The sequence below is a fragment of the Schistocerca nitens genome, chromosome 5 (genome assembly GCF_023898315.1).
Source record: "Schistocerca nitens isolate TAMUIC-IGC-003100 chromosome 5, iqSchNite1.1, whole genome shotgun sequence".
Taxonomy (NCBI): Eukaryota; Metazoa; Arthropoda; class Insecta; order Orthoptera; family Acrididae; genus Schistocerca; species Schistocerca nitens.
The window spans coordinates 480,375,875-480,403,724 of NC_064618.1; the positions used below are offsets into that span (position 1 = coordinate 480,375,875).

The 27,850-nt window shown below is 45.6% G+C and overlaps 1 protein-coding gene across 1 annotated transcript in view; it reads right to left on the bottom strand.

Moving 5' to 3' along the window:
• The window catches only part of LOC126260540 (nascent polypeptide-associated complex subunit alpha, muscle-specific form-like), a 468,909-nt gene that overhangs the window by 33,363 nt on the left and 407,696 nt on the right, over positions 1–27,850 (bottom strand). The window contains exons 4-5 of the mRNA XM_049957875.1: positions 14,319–14,441; positions 5,312–5,438 (exon numbers count right to left, since the gene is read on the bottom strand). Coding sequence (XP_049813832.1) covers positions 5,312–5,438; positions 14,319–14,441 — 250 coding nt within the window. The remainder of the gene's footprint in view (positions 1–5,311; positions 5,439–14,318; positions 14,442–27,850) is intronic.

Below are 27,850 nucleotides of genomic sequence, written 5' to 3' on the forward strand. Positions count from 1 at the left end.
GCTACCGCAGCCACACCAAGCAGTTGCACCGTCCTTCCGTCATTTTGATTCAACCCAAGATTCGTGGACTGAATGGTCCCGACAGTTTGGCTTCCATCTAGCCGCCTACAGAATTCAAGGTAATGAGCGGCAGCCGCTTTTGCTTTCTTGTGTCGGTGTGTCCACCTACCGTGTGATAGTGAAATTGTTTCCCCGACGCGACATAGCAAGAAGAACTTTTGTCTGCTTTAGATGCCTATTTCAAAGAAACAGTTAATGTAATTGCAAAAAGGTATACGTTCTTTCGTACAAAACGTACGGCCGGTCAGACTAATAGGGAGTGGGTTGCAACATTGCAAGGACTTACTAGGGATTGTGATTTTGCATGTGAATGTGGACTTCCGTATTCAGATACTATGGTGCGTGATGCAATAGCACAGAACGTTTCTGATGTTCGCATACGGGAACAGATTTTGAAACTAGTTAATCCCTCCCTTCAACAAGTGATAGACATATTGGATAGGCAAGACACACTTGACTTTGCTCAGGAATCATTTGAAACTTCGCCAGCAGTGTGTCGCATTGACCGGCCCGCCGGGCGCGCAGCACGGGACGCTAACCGGCCTTCGCACACGTCCGCGCAGCTGCAGCCTAGCTCGCAAACACGTGTGCCGCGTAAGCATGCCAATGCAGTTCTAAAATCATGCCCGTGGTGTGCAACTAGACATTCGCGTGACGATTGCCCGTCACGCCAAGCTATTTGCTTTTACTGTCATAAGAAAGGACATGTTCAAAGTGTTTGCCAGAAAACGCTAAGATCAGACAATCAAAACCATTCCAGGCCCTTTGCTTCGCGCCGGAATCGAACCAGGGACAATCAGGCTCGTGGACCTTCGCCCATGGACATTCATGTCATTAATTCCACCCCGTCCAGTGCCACTTTATCTAACAGTGACTGTGTTCGTCCCACAAAAAGTGTGCGTCGACGTCGCCGGAACTCCCGTAAAGTCGCAAGTGCTTCTGTACCTGTATCAGTTCAAATTGCACGTGAAAGTCGCTCTTGTCGTCAGCCGGACAATAAACTTTTTGTAGACTTAGACTTTGGAGGCACAGTGATACCATTCCAGCTCGATACCGGAGCTGCAGTTTCATTGCTCAATCAAGACACGTACAAACAACTGGGCAAACCTCCGTTGCGTGCCACAAATGTTCAGCTCAATAGTTACTTAGGACAGCAGATACCTGTGTTAGGACAGTGCAGCCTTCTTGCCACATACAAGGGACAAACAAAACTTGTGTCATTTTACGTTCTTCGTTCTTCTTCTGCAGTGAACGTGTTTGGTTTAGATTTATTTCAATTGTTTAACTTGTCTATAGTCAATCACGTCCTATCAGTGAATCAGACTGTGCCTTCAGCCAGTGTTTCTCGTCTTTGTGAAGAATTTGCAGACATTTTTGCACCGGGCCTTGGTTGCGCTAAGAACTATGAAGCACATTTGGAACTCAAAGTGGACGCGCAACCGAAATTTTTCAGAGCGCGCAATGTTCCCCACGCATTGCGTGATGAGGTCGCAAGAACATTACACGATTTGGAATCTCAAGGTGTAATTGAACGTGTGCAGGCTTCTCTCTGGGCCTCACCCTTAGTAATTTTGCCAAAACCTTCCGGAAAATTGAGACTTTGCGTGGACTTCAAGGCAACTGTGAATCCACAACTTGTGACTGCAACTTTTCCTTTGCCCCGCCCGGAAGATCTTTTTGATAAACTGTGCCCGGGTAAATACTTTTCGAAATTGGACCTAGCAGATGCGTACTTGCAACTACCAGTGGACGCAGAATCCCAGCGCGTATTGGTGGTTAACACGCATCTTGGATTGTACCGATTCAAAAGACTGCCGTTCGGGTGTGCATCCACCCCTGCATTGTTTCAGCAATATTTACAAACTGTTTGTGCGTCGGTCCCTACTGCTGCGAACTATCTGGACGATATTGTGATCTCCGGAAAGACAGAAGCCGAACATTTAGCCAACCTACGAACGTTATTTCAGGTCTTGCGACAAAATGGTCTTCGCTTGAGGAAGGACAAATGTGTGTTTTTTGCTCGTGACTTACCATATTTGGGACATGTCATTAATGCCCAAGGCATACATCCGAGTCCAGAGCACCTCCGTGCCATACAAGACTTGCCTTCGCCGCAGAATTTGAAGCAGCTACAGAGTGTGTTGGGAAAAATTAACTATTACCATGAATTTGTGCCGCGCGCTTCTTCCATTTCAGCTCCGCTTCATCGCTTACGCCGTAAAGGTGTTCCGTTCGTCTGGACGACGGAATGCGAACGCGCCTTTCGCCAGTTGAAATCGGCGTTGCTTTCAAATACTTGCCTTACGCCATTCGATCCCCAGAAACCCCTTTTGTTGATGGTAGATGCATCGGATTTCGGGATCGGTGCTGTGCTTGCGCACAAAGATGGATCGCATGATCGTCCTATTGCCTTTGCTTCAAAATTGCTCTCGTCTGCGCAACGCAATTATTCCCAGATAGAGAAAGAAGCCTTAGCTCTCGTGTTTGGTGTTACTAAGTTCCATGATTTCTTGTATGGTCGTCACTTTACCATCATCACAGACCACAAACCTTTGACATCGCTTTTTCATCCGAACAAGCTTGTACCTCCACGTACAGCGCAGAAATTCATTCGCTGGTCTCTTTTCCTCTCGCAGTACCGCTACGATATCTTGTATCGGTCCACTGCTAAGCACGGAAACGCTGATGCGTTGTCCCATTTGCCTGTTGCTGAGGATAAAGCATTCTATTCTTCCAAACTTGCTTGCATGTTCATTGATTCGGAAACCGATGACGTGGTCGAATCGTTTCCGATTGATTTTCGTCGTGTCGCTACAGCCACAGCTGCTGACCCTGTCCTTGCTACTGTTTTGCGTTTTGTTGCTACGCAATGGCCCTTGTCAAAGTCACGGATCCTGGATCCGTTGGTTCGCCGATTTTTTGCTCACAAGGAGAGACTTTTTGTACGACGTGGTGTTTTGTTGTTGCGTTCGGATAATGATCAATCCAGAGTCGTGGTCCCACGTTCGTTACAGTTCTCTGTCTTACGGATTCTTCACCAAGGCCATTGGGGTATAGTGCGTACGAAACAACTTGCTCGTCAGCACTGTACTTGGTTCGGAATCGATGCTGCGATTGCGAATATGTGCTCTTCTTGCGTGGCGTGTGCCGAACAACAATCCGCCCCACCGCGGAAATTCTTTGAATGGCCGAAAGCCACTTCCCCTTGGCAACGCTTGCACATCGATTTTGCTGGTCCATTCTGGAATGCTCGATGGTTGGTTGTGGTGGATTCCTTCAGTAATTTTCCTTTTGTTGTCCGGATGTCTTCCACGACGTCATATGCCACCATCCAAGCGTTGTCCGCTATTTTTTGCATTGAAGGTCTTCCCCAGACTATTGTTTCCGACAATGGCCCACAATTCATGTCCGCAGAATTTCAGTCATTCTGCAAGGCCAATGGTATTCAACATCTGACATCCGCGCCGTTTTCGCCTCAGTCGAACGGTGCCGCTGAACGGTTGGTCCGGACTTTCAAGTCACAGATGTTGAAGTTGAAAGAGTCGCATTCTAGGGAGGACGCATTGTTGCTCTTTTTGTCTTCGTATCGCTCTCAGCCCCGCGATGGTCGCTCGCCGGCTGAGTTGCTCCATGGTCGTCCTCATCGAACCTTGATGTCTTTGCTGCATCCGCCGCATCAGGTTCCAGTGCAGCGGCAGACTACTGCATTTGCTCCTGGCGACGTTGTTTTCTATCGCAACTATCGCGGTTCACGGCGTTGGCTCGCAGGGCGCATTCTTCGCTGCCTCGGCCGCGCGATGTATTTGGTTTTGGGGGCCTCTGGTGAGGTGCGTCGGCATCTCAATCAGCTGCGCCTCTGTCGTCGCCTGGGTTCTGCCGCTCCCCGTCTGCTTTCAGCGACGGTGCCGTCCGGTCAGCGCCCTGGGGACCCATCTACTGGCTCGCCTCATCCCCAGGTGTTACCGACGCTGCCTTCCATTTTGCCTCATGGCGACGCGCCGCCGCCGCCGCCTGTTCTCCCGCCGGCGCCGCCCGCAGTGGACGCTTCGCTGCAGCCGCCAAGCGCCTCCCTGGGTCACGCGCCGCCGATCGCTTCCCGTGACCAGCTGTCCTCCGCCATGGAACTCTTGCCCGCTCCGGACCACATGGCGTCATCGCGCGTCGGGAGCCCCAATGCAATGGAGGTCGACCCTTCGGCCCCTCCTGTCTCATTACGGGCGCATACACCGCATGTTGACGTGCACCCTGGACTAGGTTTTCAGGCGTTTCCTAGCTCCCCTCAGACCGAATGGCCGGGTGCGGGTGGCACAGCCTCGCCTGTTGTTAGGCTCCCCACCTCATCGCATACGTCAACATGGGGTCCTCCCCACGGCGGGCGGAAGTCTTATCACACGACCGTCCGCCGATTTGCGGGGGAGGAATGTGGTGTCACTGCCGGACACCACACTTGCTAGGTGGTAGCTCAAATCGGCCGCGGTCCATTAGTACATGTCGGACCCGCGTGTCGCCACTGTGTGATCGCAGACCGAGCGCCACCACACGGCATGTCTCGAGAGACGTACGAGAACTCGCCCCAGTTGTACGACGACGTTGCTAGCGACTATACTGACGAAGCCTTTGCTCTCATTTGCCGAGAGACAGTTAGAATAGCCTTCAGCTAAGTTAATGGCTACGACTTAGCAAGGCGCCAATTGTATCAGTGCATGTATCTTACGAGTCTCATTTGTATAGTCAAGATAGATGTACCAAAGGAAGCATTAAAAGTTAAGTATATTCCAAAGCTACGTATTTTCTTTATAGTATTCAATACGTATCCTGTTCCAGACTTGACGCCAGTCGGCGTGTGTGTACGCGTACCTTTCGGCTTCCTTCTCAGTGTGGCGTAGCGAGCTTGTTACGCCATAACAGAAACAAACGTAAAAATCAGTTGTCCAAGTTGGACGCATTTCGTCCTCCACAGAAGCTAATCTTCTTGAGAATATAATATTCATCTTGGATTGATTAGTGGAAAAGAGAAGAGGGCAAAGCATCGGGTTTAACTTCAAGGTACCAGGTGAACCGCACAGGTGACCGATGAGATCATTTTGGTAAGGAATTTAGATTAACCATGCTCACTTGGCGTAAGTTATGTGTATACCAGCAATGGATACTGTGATAAAGGTCTATTTTGGATACTGCAATATAGGTGTACTTTGAGAAAGAGTGGTCACCAGTTTCGTCCGTCGGACGACGTCTGTTCGTACTGACTCACCAGCTGTGGCGGCACCGGGTGACGGAGCCTGCGTGCTGCGCATGCGCTGGACGTGGCGGCGCGTCAGGAATCCGCGCACGCCCGCCTGGATCTTGGTGGCAGCACTGTCCACCGACGACGAGGACACCTGCAACACACGCCTCACATGACACACCCTCGAAAATAGCAAGCAGTTCTAGAAATTACTAGCTATGTTTCTCATAGGATATTTTTCAGTTACTGGCATGAGGGCCCGCCCATCTGAATGAGCCTGTCCTTCCTGTCAATTGCAAATCCGACACTGCCCGTGAGTCCACAGGCAGGACCAGCAAACCACAGCTTCCTGTCAATTGCAAATCCGACACTGCCCGTGATTCCACAGGCAGGACCAGCAAACCACAGGAAGTTAAGTAAGGCTACACAGAAAGGGACGGACTCTACACTAAGGAAAAAAAGACCGTAAACAGTAAGAGTTGACATCAACGTGCTCCTGATATCGCATCACTGGATGTTTTTCTGGGGCTACGTGAATGACAGGGTGTTCACCACTGCAGTGTGGGATCTTCAAGACCTCCTACTCGAATTGTGGAAGTCATCGGTATCGTCCCTCTGGGCACGTTGCAGCGGACCTGGATGGAAACTGAAAACAGACTACACGTCCTTAATGCCACCGCAAGGACTTACATGGTAGTGTTTTCATTTGACGTAAATTTCTTTGAAAACTTATCTAGACATACAATTTATTTTTGAGAATGAAATAAAATTATTTCATTTAATTTTGTGTGGACAGCAAATTGAAAATGGGGACATTTCGACAGGCATTCGGTACTTCTGAAATTTTAGGACAAATGGTTATGAAGTGCTGTATTTCTCTGAACTGCAGTGACTCAGAAGTTATGCTAATGTAATGTACAAAGGTATAGTGAAACTGTCAATGGCAACGAAAGCGTTTCTGAAGAAGAGAAATTTGTTAACATCGAGTATAGATTTAAGTGTCAGGAAGTCATTTCTGAAAGTATTTCTATGGAGTGTAGCCATGTATGGAAGTGAAACATGGACGATAAATAGTTTGGACAAGAAGAGATAGAAGCTTTCGAAATGTGGTGATACAGAAGAATGCTGAAGATTAGATGGGTAGATCACATAACTAATGAGGAAGTACTGAACAGGATAGGGGAGAAGAGAAGTTTGTGGCACAACTTGACCAGAAGACGGGATCGGTTGGTAGGACATGTTCTGAGGCATCAAGGGATCACCAATTTAGTATTGGAGGGCAGCGTGGAGGGTAAAAATCGTAGAGGGAGACCAAGAGATGAATACACTAAGCAGATTCAGAAGGATGTAGGTTGCAGTATGTACTGGGAGATGAAGAAGCTTGCACAGGATAGAGTAGCATGGAGAGCTGCATCAAACCAGTCTCAGGACTGAAGACCACAACAACAACAACAACATAGTGAAACAAGTTATTATCATATGAAAATGTTTTACTGTAATCAAACACTATTTTATTACACTTCTGGCCATTAAAATTGCTACACCTAGAAGAAATGCAGATGATAAACGGGTATTCATTGGACAAATATATTATACTATAACTGGCGTGTGATTACATTTTCACGCAATTTGGGTGCATAGATCCCTAGAAATCAGTACCCAGAACAACCACCTCTGGCCGTAGTAATGGCCTTGGAACGCCTGGGCATTGAGTCAAACAGAGCTTGGATGGCGTGTACAGGTACAGCTGCCCATCCAGCTGACGTTCCGTATTACCCTCCTGAATCCACCGATTCCATATTCTGCTAACAGTCATTGGATCTCGACCAACGCGTGCAGCAGCTTCAACACGATACCACAGTTCATCAAGAGTAGTGACTGGCGTATTGTGACGAGCCAGTTGCTCGGTCACCATTGACCAGACGTTTTCAATTGGTGAGAGATCTGGAGAATGTGCTGGCCAGGGCAGCAGTCGAACATTTTCTGTATCCAGAAAGAGGTGACCGAGACGTGTAACCAATGGCACCCCATACCATCACGCCGGGTGATACGCCAGTATGGCGATGACGAATACACGCTTTCAATGTGCGTTCACCGCGATGTCGCCAAACACGGATGCGACCATCATGATGCTGTAAACAGAACCTGGTTTCATCCAAAAAATGACGTTTTGCCATTCGTGAACCCAGGTTCCTCGTTGAGTACACCATCGCAGGGGCTCCTGTCTGTGATGCAGCGTCAAGGGTAACCGCAGCCATGGTCTTCCAGCTGATAGTCCATGCTGCTGCAAACGTCGTCGAACTGTTCATGCAGATGGTTGTTGTCTTGCAAACGTCCCCATCTGTTGACTCAGGGATCGAGACGTGGCTGCACGATCCGTTACAGCCATGCGGATAAGATGCCTGTCATCTCGACTGCTAGTGGTACGAAGCCTTTGGGATCCACCAATTCCATATTCTGCTAACAGTCATTGGATCTCGACCAACGCGAGCAGCAATGTCGCGATACGATAAACCGCAATTGCGATAGGCTACAATCCGACCTTCATCAAAATCGGAAACGTGATGGTACGCATTTTTCCTCCTTACACGAGGCATCACAACAACGTTTCACGAGGCAACGCCGGTCAACTGCTGTTTGTGTATGAGAAATCTGTTGGTAACTTTCCTCATGTCAACACCTAGTAGGTGTCGCCACCGGCGCCAACCTCTTGTGAATGCTCTGAAAAGCTAATCATTTGCATATCACAGCATCTTCTTCCTGTCGGTTAAATTTCAAGTCTGTAGCATGTCATCTTCGTGGTATAGCAATTTTGATGGCCAGTAGTGTATTAAAACTGTATGCTTCTGTAGCACGTTAAAAGTGTGGGAGGGAATGATTATGAAATGCAGCATTTCTAAAATGGTTCAAATGGCTCTGAGCACTATGGGACTTAACATCTAAGGTCATCAGTCACCTAGAACTTAGAACTAGTTATTTATTTATTTATTGTTCCGTGGGACCAAATTAAGGAGAAGTCTCCATGGTCATGGAACAAGTCAATACATGAAATTATAACACGATATTAGAAACAGATAAAATGAAATATAAAAAACATATTCAGGTGACAAGTAAGTTTAAATAAAAAAATCAACTATGTAACACTGGAATTTGCTTAATTTTTTAGATCTTCCAGGAGCTCCGTGACAGAAGGAGTGAGTCATGAGGAAACTCTTCAGTTTAGACTTAAAAGAGTTTGGGCTACTGCTAAGATTTTTGAGTTCTTGTGGTAGCTTATTGAAAATGGATGCAGCAGAATACTGCACTCCTTTCTGCACAAGAGTCAAGGAAGTCCATTCCACATGCAGATTGAATTTCTGCCTAGTATTAACTGAGTGAAAGCAGCTAACTCTTGGGAATAGGCTAATATTGCAAACAACAAACGACATTAAAGAAAATATATACTGTGAGGGCAATGTCAGAAGTCCCAGACTATTGAATAGGGGTCGACAAGACGTTCTCGAACTTACACCACATATAGCTCGAACAGCCCGTTTTTGAGCCAAAAATACCCTTTTTGAATCAGAAGAATTGCCCCAAAAAATAATACCATACGACATAAGCGTATGAAAATACCTAACTAACCTAAGGACATGACACACATCGATGCCCGAGGCAGGATTCGAACCTGCGACCGTAGCAGTCGCGCGGTTCCAGACTGAAGCGCCTAGAACCGCTATGCCACCAACGGCCGGCTGCAGCATTTCTCTCAACTACTGCTTCTCACACCCAAATCTCCAGATGTCATACACTCAGATCGGTACCAAACTTTGTATGTCGATAGTGTATCAACCAAAACTTCGTACTATATGCTGTCGTCAAGTATAACAGGTGTAAACATTCATTAAAAGTAACGCAAGAACTACGGGGCACAGGAAATTCGTCTCTGTGATCTACGCCATGTGTGGTTGTCGTGCGTGAGTTGTTAGAGCTCTAGCTCGTTGTATGAAGGTTCCGGTGTTCAAATCCTACTGATGGTAATTTTTTTCCGTATTATGTGTGAAAGTGGTATACGGGACAACATTTTCCTGACATGTTTGGAGTTTACAGCAATGTCCTCTTGGCAGTCTGCTTTCGCTTTTTTTCTTTGAAAGTAGTAAATCAGTAGAGTAAATTTGTAGTTTCACAGAATATACAATCAGAACAGAATAATAATAATAATACACACAATAAAACTAACAGTAGTAAGTATAAACAAAATAATACATGTAACGTACGGGGCGCTGCCACCTGAAGTCACTTTTCATTATTATTATTATTATTATTACTATTATTATTAGTAGTTCCGCACTTGTGATACAATTATTTCTTTATTCTATTGTCCAATTGTTTATGTTTATTTTGTAAAGCTACAGATGCTCTAGCTGCTTCATCACTAGTGGTGTCTGTTCTGTCGCACATGTCCGACAGAACACCACACCTATCTATACAGATGTACTCTATAGATTTGCTACTATTAACTAATGAAGCGAAAGCAGACTGCCAAAACAACATTTCTACAAAAACTCCGAAAAGTCTTTTTATATGTCAGGAAAATGTTGTCCCATATAACACTTTAGCACATAATGGGAGTAAAAAATTGTCGTTTATAGGATCAGAACACCGGACCCTTTGTAAGGCGATCTAGGGCTCTATCAACTCACCGACGGAAGCCGCACACAATATAACACATAGATATGCTCCTCGGTTGTTCTGGTATTGCTTTTAATTAACGTTTACACCCGTTCTGATCGACAACAGCACATAGTACAAACTAAATCGGAATTTTGGTTGATACTCTATGAACATACAACGTTTGGTGCAGATCTGAGTGTCTGACATCTGGAGGTGTGGGTGTCAGAACCCATACTAATGCATTGTACAAAGGGATAATGTAAACAAGTTATTATTATATGGAAACGTCTTCTACATTTTATTGTAACAGCTTATTTTTATTAAAAGTGTCTTCATCCGTAGTACGTAAAATGTATGGGAGGGTGGAAGAGACAGTAACAATCTGTGACACACCTCCGCCCAGCCACATCCCCCCCCCTCTCCCCCTCAAGAACCGCACCCAGGGTCCGCACCTGTTGGCACCGTAGTCAGTTGACGATAATGATCATTTTGGAGGCCCTGAGAGGAGGGAAGCATGGGCTTTAGCGCCGGCTCTAACGTTTTGTGAGACAAGTGTGTTTACAAGCTGTTAAGACGATTTAGAATATAAAATATGTACTAACAAACAAGTCAAAACAGTGAACGTCTTCGGATTTCCTACAATTGTATCGTTTCGCCCCAGGCTGTTAATCTTTGTACTCTGTTGTGCTAAAACCTAAACCTGCAATCTGCCTTCCCAACAGCAAAAGTTGTTTGGTTGTTCCATCCTAAAACATTCCATATATGAGACGATTTTTAACAGATCCCAGTCGATAGCTTAGTCAAATAATATCGGATCTTATAGTCTCTCTGTGTGCGCTGCATGCTGAGGATTAACTGCTAGTCTATGAGGCTGCAGACAAATCTGTATATCACAGCAATTTTTCTAGTAATGAAACCATTATCTGTTGACGTTACCTACTACGTCATTCACAAATATCCTGAATAGTTACGGTGCCATCACGATCCAAGACGATAAGTTCACTTCTCAGAGCGTCTGCACATTGAGGACAACGTATTGAGATTTTTTTGCTAACAAGTCTTCACTTCAATCGCATGCATCACCATATTTTCTGTTTGCTAATTATCATGCGGACCGACACAGAACGCTTTCCGGATGTCAACAAGTGTAAATCTTTCATCCCTCCGCCATCAATGTCTCAAGGAACATAGCGACTGAGTGTCACAGTGTTGATGAATATACATTAGTGATCAAGTCTTCAAAAAAGGCATCAAAAAAGGCATGTTTTCCTGACTGATTACTATATTGCAAACTCTATTCAACCATGCATTACATTAAGATCTATCTCTGCAAGTCTTAGGGAGGAGTTTACGTATCATCAAAAAATAACAAAAGCCTGCACTACATTCATCTACCTTTCAGCTAAACTACATGGCTAAACTACGTCATGTCCTCCATTTATCATAAGAGTAACCGTTTTATTAGAAATACCAAGTACTCCGTTAATGGGCAGCATTTTTTCACAGTCCAATGTAGCCACTGACACGAATGATGATGAGGAGGAGGAGGACAACACAAACACCTAGTCCCCGGGCAGATAAAATTCCCAACCCGGCCGGAAGTCGAACCCGGAACCCCGTGATCCAGAGATAGTAAATCCAACCATTTTTTTTATCCCAATTTCTTCGTTGTCGTACGTTTCATTTTTTCGGGGCGGACGTCTTCTGACACACGTTCAATTCCATCGTTGATCCATTCACTCAGTTTTTTTTTATTACAGAGGTTTGCTATCACTCTGACCGAAAACGCTGAGCTACCGTGCCGGCTGACCACGAGCTGCGGCCCCGGACACTTGTCTTATATAGCCGTCGCCGACCGCAGCACCGTATTCTGCCTGTTTCCGTATCTCTGTTTTTGAATACGTATGCCTATACCTGTTTCTTTGCCGCTTCAGTGTAGAAAAAGCTATGATTTAAAAAAAACTGGAAAGTAATGGAGGAGGTAACAATGTGTTCTTCGCTTATCATACAGCCTTCGCGGCTGAGAGGAAGGAGGATCCAGAAAACATAATTAACGAAATGCAGAAACTCGTAAGGACAGAATTTGGGTGGTGATACACAAATAATGAAAGTAGCACATAACGAAGTGTGTCAGAAAGTGACAAAATGTTATAAATCAAAATTGAACTAACGACAACAGAACTTCGTTGCTTTCAAACTAATATTACAGAAGATGCCGTAACATGGAAAACGTAAGAAAATAGAAAGAGTGCATTCGTCAGTGAAATATTTTTCATGTCATACAGTAGCATCAGAAAGAAAAACGTATTACTCTCGAAGCCTGGCGAACGAAACTGTTCAGAAGAAAAATCTTGACGGAGAATAGTAAATTGTACCTGTAGCGTGGCCCAGCACAAGGGTGTCGAAAATTAACGTAAAGTACCAGATCATGGAGTTTTGGCAAAATAAGCAATAAAATTTCCAAAACAAAAATTTTTGTAAGAATACTAGACATATGGCAGTGACAAGAGCTAAAGTATCCTGAACCAGTTAACTCAGGAATGGAGGGAGAACATGGGATATATTTAACACATCGTTGAAGACTTTGGGAGTAGCTGTATGAGGTGATGAGTACAAACAAGTGGATGACAGCGTCAAAAACAATTGGGAGACTGATGACGATTTAAAAACAGAAAAATGTCGTTATTTCTCAATTTATGATTTAAGAATGAATGAAGGTAGTGACTGGGTAGCTATATGAAATGTGTAGAACGGAGATTCGTTGTTTAATATTCAGGAACTAAAGCGATGACCCTTCCAGAAAAAATTATAAAACATGCCTACCTATTTTTGACCTTTGTGTGACGTCAGCGATTGATTAATAGTTATACAAATAACAACATTATTTAGGAAATTTACACTTTTTAATCAATCCACGACCCGTTCAATGGTTACTCTATCTTCTTGTTTTTCTTTTGGTTTTACGACTTCAGTTGTATTAGTGACAAGAGAGAGAGAGCACTCCGTCTTGAGGCCACAAGTGGCCCATCGGGACCATCCGACCGCCGTGTCATCCTCAGTTGAGGATGCGGATAGGAGGGGCGTGTGGTCAGCACACCGCTCTCCCAGTCGTTATGATGGTTTTCTTTGACCGGAGCCGCTACTATTCGGTCGAGTAGCTCCTCAATTGGCATGACGAGGCTGAGTGCACCCCGAAAAATGGCAACAGCGCGTGGCGGCTGGATGGTCACCCATCCAAGTGCCGGCCACGCCCGACAGCGCTTAACTTCGCTGATCTCACGGGAATCGGTGTATCCACTGCGGCAAGGCCGGTGCTTACATTAGTGACAAGCACATGCCATATTTCTCAGCAGCAATTGATGCAAGGAATAAGTTATGAGAAGCTTTGAGATAGTGCTAGTATTTTGTCGTTGAATACAGTACTGGGAGTATGCGTTTCCCAGCACATTTAACTGCAGTGTAAGTAAAGTGCAGTTTTCACTGCTTCCTGCTGTGGTGTGCCACGTCTGTCAGTGTAAATTCAGAAAAATAACATTTTGAAGCCTACGAAAATTGGATCGAAGATTGAAAAAAAAGGAAAGTCTTAGACGTATTACACAGTTGAAAACGAGGAAATACCAAACAGACATTTTATGGAATGCCGCTTAGGAGAAACTTTTTTCATCTTGATCACAAAAGCTGTCGTAAATATGCATATCACACGCGCTAACACGGATTGTGTTGACTTGATTTACATATCTAGCGACGAGCATCGCCAATTTCTGTTAAGACTATTTTCGTTAGCGGTGACAGACACGTTAGGTAACAGGAAGAATTGATACAACTTTACCACGATTCAGCTGAGACGCGATAAGGTGTCCAGCCATATATGCTGTGCTGCTGTAACTCATTTCTGAAGCAGGAAAAATTCTTACCTGCGGTGAATTTAGTACCAAGGGGCTGTAAATCGTTTCCAATTAAAAGTAACAACAACGCGTGGTGAGGTTCTGTTTTTGAACAATAAAGTCATAGTGGCTGCAGATATATTCAATTCTGCCGCTGTTTGTGAGTGAACTTACTTCCATGCTGCAACTGAAACGGAATGGACTGGCAGGAAAAGTACACTCATCTTCAAAAAAATTTGGTCGAACTATGAAGCAAGAACATTCTCAGGTTTCTACTCCGGAAAGTATGCGAACGATCTATCGAGGTGTGATCCAAATCATCCTTCAGAGACGCTATTCTTAGAATGTAATACTCAGGTTTAACGAGGAGTAGAAGATACAAAGTGGCATACAACCTACTAGGTAATATGAAAATCTTATATAATTACAACAACGTCTTATGCAATTAAAATTTTTCAGAATGCATCGGAGGCAGTAGCGAGTGCGTCGTTTCTTACGGATTCTTCCTCCTCCAGTTCAGCGAGGTCGTCTGGAGAGTTCTCCAGCGGCGCGGCTCCCCGCTGCTGGTGCTGCAGCTCGGCGCACTCCTGCGGTCGCTGGAGCGCCGACAGCTCCTCCATCTGACCAAAACAACCACACACTTAGCTCGTCCAGAACAACCAGACAATCAGCCAGCTCCTCCACCTAACCAAAACAACCACACACTTAGACAGCTCCTCCACCTGACCAAAACAACCACACACTAAGCCAGCTCCTCTATCTGATCAAAACAACCACACACTTAACCAGCTCGTCCAGAACAACCAGACAATCAGCCAGCTCCTCCACCTAACCAAAACAACCACACATTTAGCCAACTCCTCCACCAGACCTAAACAACCACACACTTAACCAGCTCGTCCAGAACAACCAGACAATCAGCCAGCTCCTCCACCTGAGCAAACCAACCACACACTTAGCCAGCTCCTCCACCTGACCTAAACAACCACACACTTAACCAGCTCGTCCAGAACAACCACACACTCAGCCAGCTCCTCCACCTGAGCAAACCAACCACACACTAAGCCAGCTCCTCTATCTGACCAAAACAACCACACACTTAACCAGCTCGTCCAGAACAACCACACACTCAGCCAGCTCTTCCACCTGACAAAATCAACCACACACTTAGCCACACTTATAGCCTGAGTCTGCATAAGCTGCCCTCCTTTGGAGCTCTGTTGGTAAAAGGAAAATTGCTCGAGCCAACATTTTAACTGCTTACACTGACGAGCCAAACCATACTGACCACTGCCCAATGTGAGACTAAATGACCGTTTGTAGAGTTGCAGGCTCGTAACGAGATAAAGAAAAAGGGTCTATAAGCGGAGTGGAGACGAATGGGGAAACATTCTAGAGACGATATGGGTAGCAAATGTGGAACTCCACTGACACAATTCAATTTTATAAACGCCAGATTGTTATAATAGGCTGCAGTACGTACTGGGAGATGAAGAAGCTTGCACAGAAGAAAGTAGCATGGAGAGCTGCATCAAACCAGTATCAGGACTGAAGACCACAACCAACCAGGGTAGGAAACAAAATTTGTGAGGGTGAAACGCCTTATCTAGAATGGGAAATCGTCGACATGTTTAGAAGCAACACCTGGTGTGCTCCAGGGAAGTGTATTGGGACTCTTGCTATTGATATTATATATTAATGACACGGTAAACTCCAAGCTTTTTGCAGATGATTCAGTTATGTATAACGAAGTGAAATCTGAATAATCTTCACAGATTATCAATAAGTTCATAAGATTTCAAAGTGGTGCAAACATTGTCAACTTGCTTTAAATGTTTAGAAATGTAAAATTGTGGTCTCACGAAAAGAAATAATGTGATATCTTATGACTATGTCCGACCCATCCGGGAATCGAACCCGGGCCGTTAGGTATGACATTCCGTCGCGCTGAAAATTTTATTTTTTATTTCTTTTCATTTTGTTCGATATAGTTCGTTGCGTTTGGTCTAGGTGGACGTCACAAGACATCCGTTCAAGTTGATCGTTGATTCCTTTTGCTCAGTTTTTTTATTACAGAGGGCAAGCAGCCCTCTGGCCGAACACGCTGAGCTACCGTGCCGGCGACCACTCAGCTACCAGGGGTGGACAACTGATCGTAACAATTTGTGGGAATATGAAATGGACAGGCCACATAAGTAAAACAGATGATAGGTTTCGTTCCATTGGCAGAATGACGGGATTTGCATTCAGTTTACAAAGGAGACTGCTAACAAAAAACTCAGGCGCCCCGTATTACCATATTGCTCATGTGTTTGTAAACAGAAACTCCGTCCTGGCTGGCCCACCGCCGTGTCATCCGCTGCCAATGGCATCACTGGACGTGGTACGGAGGAGTGTGGGATCGGCATACAGCTCCCCCAGCCGTTATCAGTTTTTGTGCCCTGGACCGCTACTACTCGCCAAGTAGCTCCTCAGTTGGCATAGCGAGGCTGAGTGCACCATGTTCCAGTCCTCCCACCATAGCAAAAATCCTTAACGGTATCGGGAATCTAACCCAGATTCAGGGTGTGTAGCCCCTAGCAAATTAGACTACTTGGAAATATTTAGAGAGCATAACGGAATTAAGTGAGGAACTACGAAAACACTACAGTCTTCAACATGTCACTCCAGTCATTAAAACAATTATTCTTCACTCGTTCCATACGCGAATGGAAATGGATGATGCCCTAATAGGTAGCACTTTGGGAAGTATGCTCAGCTACGCAGTTCACAGTAGTTTGTAGGGTATGGCTATAGATGTGTTTACAGATTTGACTTGGCACAAAGAGACTGTTTCAGCAGGGCAAAAAAACTGTATCATCCTTCTTTGGAGGGATGGTTGTGAGAAAGTGGTGACATGCAAGCATGAATCTAAAACGTCTCTAGCAATTCAAGCAAACCTGCAACATGTATGACTTACGGTCCAAAACATATGTATACGTAGTACACCCCTCGCAGCCTTACAAGTGGGCTGTGTAGAAAGTGTCATGTAAAATAATCGAAAATTGACTACATTTATTCGAACTCATAGTTTCCTACGTCGAGCACACAGTTTCCTGGGCTGTTTGACGACAGCGCCTATAACATTTAACCCCTTGGGGGAGGGAGGGGGGTGTAATGGTAGGAGAAGGGATGACATTTAAAGTTTAACTCTCGTACGCTTGGAACGGTTGCCATCTGACTTAGTATACATATGACCTACTATACGAAAACATTCCCTTGGGATAGCATGTCCCTAAGACGTCTAGTCATGAGCTTAGGGGGTAGAGGAAGGAAGGGCAGCACATGTAAATATAGCCCGGCAATGCATGAAAAACATTCATCCGAACTTAATGGACATACGGCTTACTATGAAGGAAAAACTACTGTAGGAGTAATGCATCTAGACTCACATCAAGGTCATCCTGTGCCGCTGCCAGAACTGCCAAAGCTACGCCCCCTCCCTCCCACTGCCCCAACCCCCTCTGTAAAAGTACCTTTTGCAACTTTTCCTTTGAAGATTTAGCAAATTTTATAATTCTCTAAGTAGGTTTGAATAAAAATGAAGCGTTATTGAAAAATATTGCTTAATTGAACTACACTGCTAAAAATATTTCACATAATAAATTAAATCTATCATTGTATTAAATGAATCACAAATTGAATAGTCATCTTTTAAAAAATGGAAGAAAAATTATGTACACTGTTGTTCATATCAACTACTCTACATTGATTTTAGTATGATGTATAATAAAGAACGTATTTTATTTGCAACTCACAAATTATTAATAGCACATAAAGTATGAGAAATATAAAAGAAAATGGGTTATAACTAAGAATTGGGAAAATATCCCTTTCTAGTAATCGTGTTTTAGCTATAATTTTACTTTGTATTTCCATGCTTTGAGTTCACCAACTATGTCGTTCTCTTGACAAGATAGCTGAATTTATGTGTCTTCTCTCTCCCAAATTTTACCTTAGGTCGTTTGCCATATTTAATGTGCTGATACTGAGTTCACAAGATGCTGCAGTCACTTGCAGCGCCCTAAATATCATCAAAGCTATTTCGATATTTGGATAAACATCTCTTAACCCGTTTACTTTGAAAAACACCTTCAAAATATTCAAATGAGTAGTCGTGTCAGTGCTCTTCATCAGCTCGTTCACCTGGAACTTCAAATCAGCTAATTAGCTCCGCTGTGTAAATATTTCTGCCATATTTCGCACCAGGTGATCTGCGTATTTTTCAAGAAAAGATACAGAGCTTCAGTTAAAGCGTTTTTTGAGCAAAACAGTCAGATGAAATGGTGTGGTTTACGTGAAATATGCTTTTCAATCCACTTATCATTCGTTCAGATACTTTCAAGCACCCTAATTCAAACAATTCATTCTGACAACAGCACATGCTTATAGTCTCAAACCGACGAAACGTAGGCACAATACTGGAACTCGAGAGATACAGCAACTCATGTACCTCTCCTGGTTCCTTTATGAAGCGTTTATATCTTTTTTTCGGTCAGTTTTTGCGCTCCCTCTTGTGTATACGTTGTTGGCGAGGCCTATTTCGCGACCCACTTGATACGACCCTGAAGGCACCCCTGCAGAAGGTAAGAGTGGGAAGGAGGTGACATGTAAAAATAACCGAAAACAACTTCCTGTATGGGAGTTTATACAAAAACATCACACAGTAGTCAACGATTATCACATAACAATGACCGAGAAAAACTCGGCTGAAAACTCTAGTGATTTAGAACGAGATTTTCACTCTGCAGCGGAGTGTATGCTGATACGAAACTTCCTGGCAGATTAAAACTGTGTGCCGGACCGAGAATCGGATTCGGGACATTTGCCTTTCGCAGGCAAGTGCTCTACCGTCTTTTCTTTCTTTCTTTTTTTTTAGGAATTTAACTCAAAAAGAAATGGTGGTTTCGGGCATGCCTGTTCCCTAAGGCCTAAATGTGCCTTTATATTTCTCCAAAACACAAAACATTGTTCTAAAGGCACTAACCGTGCGCCGTGCACTTATAAATAAACAAATTATTCTGAAAATTGAAACATAGACGTTATGTGAATATAAAGAACCTTGAAGATACACCTCTTCCATTTAGGATAAGAATGCCTGTGTTAAATCAAATTTGTTGCCTCCAATTTCAATTCCAGGGAGCTTGACAAGCAATGATCGTAAAAGAAACTCGATTGATAACGAGAACAGCAACATCGAGAGCGGACAGTCTTGTCATATCGACGCTAGGATGGGAATTCTCAGTGCGCATTGGCCATTGACAAGAATTCTTGAAGGTGCTTGAGTGTATAGTCTCCTGATGATATGAACGAAAGAATGCTTGATTCCCATTTTCGACATGACACGTAGCAGGTAGGTGTGACGGACCCTGTCAAACGCATTGTCCATGTCTAGCGACATGATGGCCACTCTGCAGTTGGACGCCGTGGCGACAGCCGTTACATCCCGGTATTCCTCCAGCGCTTGCTGTATTGTCTACATCTACATCTACATGGATACTCTGTAAATCACATTCAAGTGTCTGGCAGAGGGTTCATCGAACCACCTTCATAATTCTCTGTTATTCCAATCTCGTATAACACGCGGAAACAATGAACACCTCTTTCCGTACGAGCTCTGATTTCCCTTATTTTATCGTGGTGATCATTCCTCCCTATGTAGGTCGGCGTCAACAAAATACTTTCGCTTTCGGAGGGGAAAGATAGTGTTTGGAATTTCGTGAGAAGATTCCGTCGCAACGAAAAACGCCTTTCTTTTAATGATGGCCAGCCCAAATCCTGTAGCATTTCTATGACACCCTCTCTCATATTTCGCGATAATAAAAAACGTGCTGCTTTTCTGTGAACTTTTTCGATGTACTCCGTCAGTCTTATCTGGTAAGAATTCCACACCGCACAGCAGTATTCTAAAAGAGGACGGCCAAGCGTAGTGTAGGCAGTCTCCTTAGTAGGTCTGTTACATTTTCTAAGTGTCCTGCCAATAAAATGCAGTCATTGGTTAGCCTTCCCCACAACATTTTCTATGTGTTCCTTCCAATTTAAGTTGTTCGTAATTGTAATACGCCGGCCGGTGTGGCCGTGCGGTCTAGGCGCTTCAGTCTGGAACCGCGTGACCGCTCCGGTCGCAGGTTCGAATCCTGCCTCGGGCATGGATGTGTGTGATGTCCTTAGGTTAGTTAGGTTTAATTAGTTCTAAGTTCTAGGCGACTGATGACCTCAGAAGTTGAGTCGCATAGTGCTCAGAGCCATTTGAATTGTAATACATAGGTATTTAGTGGAATTTACGGCTTTTAGATTAGACTGATTTATCGTGTAACCGAAATTTAACGAGTTCCTTTTAGCACTCATGTGGATGACCTCACACTTTTCGTTATTTGGGGTCAACTGCCACTTTTATCACCATTCAGATGTATTTTCTAGATCGTTTTGCAGTTTGTTTTGATCTTCTGATGACTTTATTAGTCGATAAAAGACAGCGTCATCTGCAAACAACCGAAGATGGCTGATCAGATTGTCTCCAAAATCGTTTATACAGATAAGGAACAGCGAAGGGCCTATAACACTACCTTTTGGAACGCCAGAAATCACTTCTGTTTTACTCGATAACTTTCCGTCAGTTACTACGAACTGTGACCTCTCTGACAGGGAATCACAAATCCAGTCACATAACTGAGACGATATTCCATAAGCACGCAATTTCACTACGAGCCGCTTGTGTGGGTACAGTGTCAAAAGCCTTCCCGGAAATCCAGAAATACGGAGTCGATCTGAAATACACTCCTGGAAATGGAAAAAAGAACACATTGACACCGGTGTGTCAGACCCACCATACTTGCTCCGGACACTGCGAGAGGGCTGTACAAGCAATGATCACACGCACGGCACAGCGGACACACCAGGAACCGCGGTGTTGGCCGTCGAATGGCGCTAGCTGCGCAGCATTTGTGCACCGCCGCCGTCAGTGTCAGCCAGTTTGCCGTGGCATACGGAGCTCCATCGCAGTCTTTAACACTGGTAGCATGCCGCGACAGCGTGGACGTGAACCGTATGTGCAGTCGACGGACTTTGAGCGAGGGCGTATAGTGGGCATGCGGGAGGCCGGGTGGACGTACCGCCGAATTGCTCAACACGTGGGGCGTGAGGTCTCCACAGTACATCGATGTTGTCGCCAGTGGTCGGCGGAAGGTGCACGTGCCCGTCGACCTGGGACCGGACCGCAGCGACGCACAGATGCACGCCAAGACCGTAGGATCCTACGCAGTGCCGTAGGGGACCGCACCGCCACTTCCCAGCAAATTAGGGACACTGTTGCTCCTGGGGTATCGGCGAGGACCATTCGCAACCGTCTCCATGAAGCTGGGCTACGGTCCCGCACACCGTTAGGCCGTCTTCCGCTCACGCCCCAACATCGTGCAGCCCGCCTCCAGTGGTGTCGCGACAGGCGTGAATGGAGGGACGAATGGAGACGTGTCGTCTTCAGCGATGAGAGTCGCTTCTGCCTTGGTGCCAAGGATGGTCGTATGCGTGTTTGGCGCCGTGCAGGCGAGCGCCACAATCAGGACTGCATACGACCGAGGCACACAGGGCCAACACCCGGCATCATGGTGTGGGGAGCGATCTCCTACACTGGCCGTACACCACTGGTGATCGTCGAGGGGACACTGAAGAGTGCACGGTACATCCAAACCGTCATCGAACCCATCGTTCTACCATTCCTAGACCGGCAAGGGAACTTGCTGTTCCAACAGGACAATGCACGTCCGCATGTATCCCGTGTCACCCAACATGCTCTAGAAGGTGTAAGTCAACTACCCTGGCCAGCAAGATCTCCGGATCTGTCCCCCATTGAGCATGTTTGGGACTGGATGAAGCGTCGTCTCACGCGGTCTGCACGTCCAGCACGAACGCTGGTCCAACTGAGGCGCCAGGTGGAAATGGCATGGCAAGCCGTTCCACAGGACTACATCCAGCATCTCTACGATCGTCTCCATGGGAGAATAACAGCCTGCATTGCTGCGAAAGGTGGATATACACTGTACTAGTGCCGACATTGTGCATGCTCCGTTGCCTGTGTCTATGTGCCTGTGGTTCTGTCAGTGTGATCATGTGATGTATCTGACCCCAGGAATGTGTCAATAAAGTTTCCCCTTCCTGGGACAATGAATTCACGGTGTTCTTATTTCAATTTCCAGGAGTGTACCTTGTAAATAGCACTCAACACTTCATGCGAATAAAGAGCTAGTCGTGTTTCACAGGAACGATGTTTTCTAAACCCATGTTGACTGTGTGTCAATAGACCGTTTTCTTCGAAGCAATTCATAATGTTCGAACACAATATATGTTCTAAAATCCTGCTGCATATCGACGTTAACGATATGGGCCTGTAATTCAGTGGATTACTCCTACTACCTTTCTTGAATATTGGTATGACCTGTGCACCTTTCCAGTCTTTGGGTGTGGATCTTTCGTCGAGCGAACGGTTGTATATGATTGTTAAGTATGGAGCTAATACATCAGCATACTCCGAAAGGAACCTAATTGGTACACAGTCTGGATCATAAGACTTGCTTTTATTAAGTGATTTAAGTTGCTTCACTACTCCGAGGGTATTTACTTCTACATCCTCCTTGGGACGGCACACGACTGACATTGACCGGTGAGGCGTCCAGCAATGGTGTTCAATCGACGAAGCAGTGCCCTAGCAACTATCTTGTAGTCAGCGTTTAGCAGCGATATAGGACGCATGGTTGTCAGATCATTAATACATCCACTTTTAGGAACCAACAGTATCAGCCCTTCTAAAAACTCACAGGGAATAGTGGTAGACGTACGTAGTTCGTCGAACACTCCAGTCAGCGTACTACCGATTAAATTCCAGTACTTTAGGTAAAACTCTACGGGTAACCCATCGGGTCCAGGGTATTTATTCCTCGGGCTCCTTTCAACGCTGCGGACAGTTCTTCTGTAATGATATGACCGTCCAGTTCTGCGTTTTCTGCATCCGTCACAGTCGGGTCAACGCAGTTTAAAAAGGCCTCACAGTTGTCATTGTCGCCAGTGTCTCCTTCAACATACAGTCTCGTGAAATAATCATGGGCGAACTTTTTGATGTCCTGCTGGTGGATAAGTTGGATTCTATCATCATTTCGGAGAGAACTTATGTGCAGCCGGCGTCCTCTATTGAATTCGGCCAGAAGGTGGAAAAGCGCAGTTTTTTCATTCTCAATGCCGTTTTGTCTCTCGATGTTATTTTAACTCCTTCTATTTGCTGGCATTTCAGAGCGGTTATTTTGGCCTTGATCCGTTTTATTCTCATGGTGTGACGTGATACATTGGCGGTATCTGCGTATAGTTCCCTTACGCACTCGACGTAAATTTCCATCTACATCTATGTCTACATCTACGTGATTACTCTGCTATTCACAATAAAGTGCCTGGCAGATGATTCAATGAACCACTTTCATGCTGTCTCTCTACCGTTCCACTCTCGAACGGCACGCGGAAAAAAACGAGCACTTAAATTTTTCTGTGCGAGCCCTGATTTCTTTTATTTTTTCATGATGGTCATTTCTCACTATGTAGGTGGGTGCCAACAGAATGTTTCCGCAATCGGAGGAGAAAATTGGTGATTGAAATTTCATAAGAAGATCCGGTCGCAACGAAAAACGCCTTTGTTTTAATGATTGCCACTCCAATTCACGTGTCATATCTCTGGCACTGTGGCACTATCTCCCCTATTTCGCGATAATACAAAACGAGCTGCCCTTCTGTGTACTTTTCCGATGTCATCCGTCAGTCCCATCTGATGCGGATCTCACACCACACGGCAATACTCCAGAATAGGGCGGACAAGCGTGGTGTAAGCAGTCTCTTTAGTAGACCTGTTGCGCCTTCTAAGTGTTCTGCCAATGAATCGCAGTCTTTGGTTTGCTCTACCCACAATATTATCTATGTGATCGTTCCAATTTAGGTTATTTGTAATTGTAATACCTACGTATTTAGTTGAATTTACAGCCTTCAGATTTGTGTGACTTATCGCGTAACCGAAATTTTACTGATTTCTTTTAGCACTCATGTGAATAACTTCGCACTTCTCCTTATTCAGGGTCAACTGCCACTTTTCGCACCATACAGATATATTATCTAAATCATTTTTTAAGTCGTTTTAATCGACTGATTACTTTACAAGGCGGTAAATGACAGCATCATCTGCAAACAATCTAAGACGGCTACTCAGATTGTCTATTGTCTCTTATGTCGTTAATATAGATCAGTAACAATAGAGGGCCTATGAAACTACCTGGAGGAAGTGCCTTTCCCACTGTTTCTTTTCAAAAACGTAGCGTTTGAGTAAAGTTCGTATTTTAGGTTTTGCATGTGTTACCCACCATTCCATTTTAGTTCTGTATGGGCGCATATTCCTTAAGCACATTTCTCAACGTCGCGTCTATGGGGGTTGTTCGTGCTCAGCACAATGTTTTATTCATTGAAATAGCGTCAGGTTGCTGATGTTTTTCAGGTCATTTATTATGTGTTCCTTCTCTATTATTTCTTTTTAAATTTGAAAGCTTTCTTGTAGGTGTGAGATATTGAATTTCCAGACGCCCCTACCCAGAAATGTCCTTTGCCTGGGCATGTTAATCGTAGCCACAACTGCCAAATGGTCATAAAAACTCACTGGAGAAGTTTCAACGCTGAGAACACTATATTTTAGGCGACAAGAGGCGTAGATGCGGTCTATCCTACTCATGGAATGGCTAGTAATATAAGTGAACCCTGGGTTCGCTCTTGGCTGGTTTTGCCAGGTGTCGATGAGGTTCACTAAGTCTCCCAGTTGCAGCCATGTGTTAGAATTGGGCGTTTGGTCGCCGGCGGAAAGAACGCAGTTAAAGTCACCAGCAATGACGATGTTCTCGTTCGTGGGAGTGATTAACTCAACTGTACTTTCCTGAAAGAAGGTAGATCGATCCAGTCTGGCTTTCGAACCGGACGGAGCGTAAATACACTCCTGGAAATGGAAAAAAGAACACATTGACACCGGTGTGTCAGACCCACCATACTTGCTCCGGACACTGCGAGAGGGCTGTACAAGCAATGATCACACGCACGGCACAGCGGACACACCAGGAACCGCGGTGTTGGCCGTCGAATGGCGCTAGCTGCGCAGCATTTGTGCACCGCCGCCGTCAGTGTCAGCCAGTTTGCCGTGGCATACGGAGCTCCATCGCAGTCTTTAACACTGGTAGCATGCCGCGACAGCGTGGACGTGAACCGTATGTGCAGTTGACGGACTTTGAGCGAGGGCGTATAGTGAGCATGCGGGAGGCCGGGTGGACGTACCGCCGAATTGCTCAACACGTGGGGCGTGAGGTCTCCACAGTACATCGATGTTGTCGCCAGTGGTCGGCGGAAGGTGCACGTGCCCGTCGACCTGGGACCGGACCGCAGCGACGCACAGATGCACGCCAAGACCGTAGGATCCTACGCAGTGCCGTAGGGGACCGCACCGCCACTTCCCAGCAAATTAAGAACACTGTTGCTCCTGGGGTATCGGCGAGGACCATTCGCAACCGTCTCCATGAAGCTGGGCTACGGTCCCGCACACCGTTAGGCCGTCTTCCGCTCACGCCCCAACATCGTGCAGCCCGCCTCCAGTGGTGTCGCGACAGGCGTGAATGGAGGGACGAATGGAGACGTGTCGTCTTCAGCGATGAGAGTCGCTTCTGCCTTGGTGCCAATGATGGTCGTATGCGTGTTTGGCGCCGTGCAGATGAGCGCCACAATCAGGACTGCATACGACCGAGGCACACAGGGCCAACACCCGGCATCATGGTGTGGGGAGCGATCTCCTACACTGGCCGTACACCACTGGTGATCGTCGAGGGGACACTGAATAGTGCACGGTACATCCAAACCGTCATCGAACCCATCGTTCTACCATTCCTAGACCGGCAAGGGAACTTGCTGTTCCAACAGGACAATGCACGTCCGCATGTATCCCGTGCCACCCAACGTGCTCTAGAAGGTGTAAGTCAACTACCCTGGCCAGCAAGATCTCCGGATCTGTCCCCCATTGAGCATGTTTGGGACTGGATGAAGCGTCGTCTCACGCGGTCTGCACGTCCAGCACGAACGCTGGTCCAACTGAGGCGCCAGGTGGAAATGGCATGGCAAGCCGTTCCACAGGACTACATCCAGCATCTCTACGATCGTCTCCATGGGAGAATAGCAGCCTGCATTGCTGCGAAAGGTGGATATACACTGTACTAGTGCCGACATTGTGCATGCTCTGTTGCCTGTGTCTATGTGCCTGTGGTTCTGTCAGTGTGATCATGTGATGTATCTGACCCCAGGAATGTGTCAATAAAGTTTCCCCTTCCTGGGACAATGAATTCACGGTGCTCTTATTTCAATTTCCAGGAGTGTATTAATAAGCTGAGCTGTGTCTGTTTCGACAGAAATTCTTCTTCCACTTGCTAACTTTTAAACACCACTAGGTATAATCCCGTCCTTGATTAACGTGGCAGCACCGCTTTCAGGTCCTCTATTGAGGATATCCTTGTATCCTGCCATATGTTCCACTCTGTCCGTACACACGTCTTGCAACATGACTACGTCTATATCGAAAGCACATGTAAAATCACGTAGGCATTCGATTTTTTAGTGGTTCTGTTAATGTTAACTGTAGCTATACTGTACGATTGTAGATCAGTGCTACTACACATTTCTGTCAGGCTTCGATTCAGAGTTGTGTGTTAATAGAAGTTATCTTCCATGTCTGCTGCATCAGTTCCAGCGAGCTTCAACGGATCGCGGCCGCCACCTTGCGTTGCCGGCGGATTACACTCCTCCGTATCCTCATGCGAGACTGTCAGTACGGCGATCCCTATGTTCTGTGTCAAAAGTTGCGGATTCGCTGCTTTGCGGTGTGTTACGAAACGTTTCTCCAGAGGCGGTAGATTCAGCGTCTGACTCACGACCCGTCCTCAGAACTTCATTTCTGCCAGTACCTCGTCTCCTACCTTCCAAACTTCACAGAAGCTCTTCTGCGAATATTGGAGAACTAGCGCTCCTAGAAGAAAGGATACTGTGGAGACATGGCTTAGCCACAGCCTGGGAGATGTTTCCAGAACGACATTTTCTCTCTACAACGGAGTGTGCGCCAATACGAAATTTCCTGGCAGATTAAAACTGTGTGCTGGACCGAGACTAGAACTCAGCAGAAGAGCTTCTGTGAAGTCTGGAAAGGAGGAGACGAGGTACTGGTACAGAATTGAAGCTGTGAGGACGGGTCGTGAGTCGTGCTTGGGTAGCTCAGATGGTAGAGCACTTGCCGGCGAAAGGCAAATATCCCGAGTTCGAGTCTCGGTCCGACACACAGTTTTAATCTTCCCGGAAGTTCCCTCTAGTGATTTAGTTTGACGCGTCTGGGAGCCTGGGGAGGTATTATATATTATTCCTCTGATGAGGCAATGCGCTGGAACATAAATGTTAATGAGTACAGCTACACTTGCTGGCAGTCTCTCTCTATGTCACCCTCTCTTCGTGACTGAGTGATTGACGGGGGGGCGGGGTAAGGTATTTCGAAAGCACGAAGCACATGTTGCTATGCTCCGACATGACTCTGGCATTCAGAAAGACAAGCCATCGTCTACAAGAGAGGTATTAACGACGACTCCACAAAAAGAAAATAAGTCGCAAACCGAAAATAGCTGTTACAAGACGAAAACGCTTGTAGTCAAAAATAGAATGTGTAGCACTGCGCACTTCTGAAACTGTGTCAGCTTTTGAAACCGCAAGGCATATTTGTGTGCTTGCCAAAATTAATATGGCACGCTTCAGTCCTGACACACTAAATGTACGTGCAACTTCACACTATTTCGCCGTCAGTTTATACCGAAAAGCGTTTTCCCTAATATTCTGCAGCATTTTTATTCTTTGAAATAAGGTATTAACATGCAACGAGAAAACGCATTCGTTCGCAATTCAT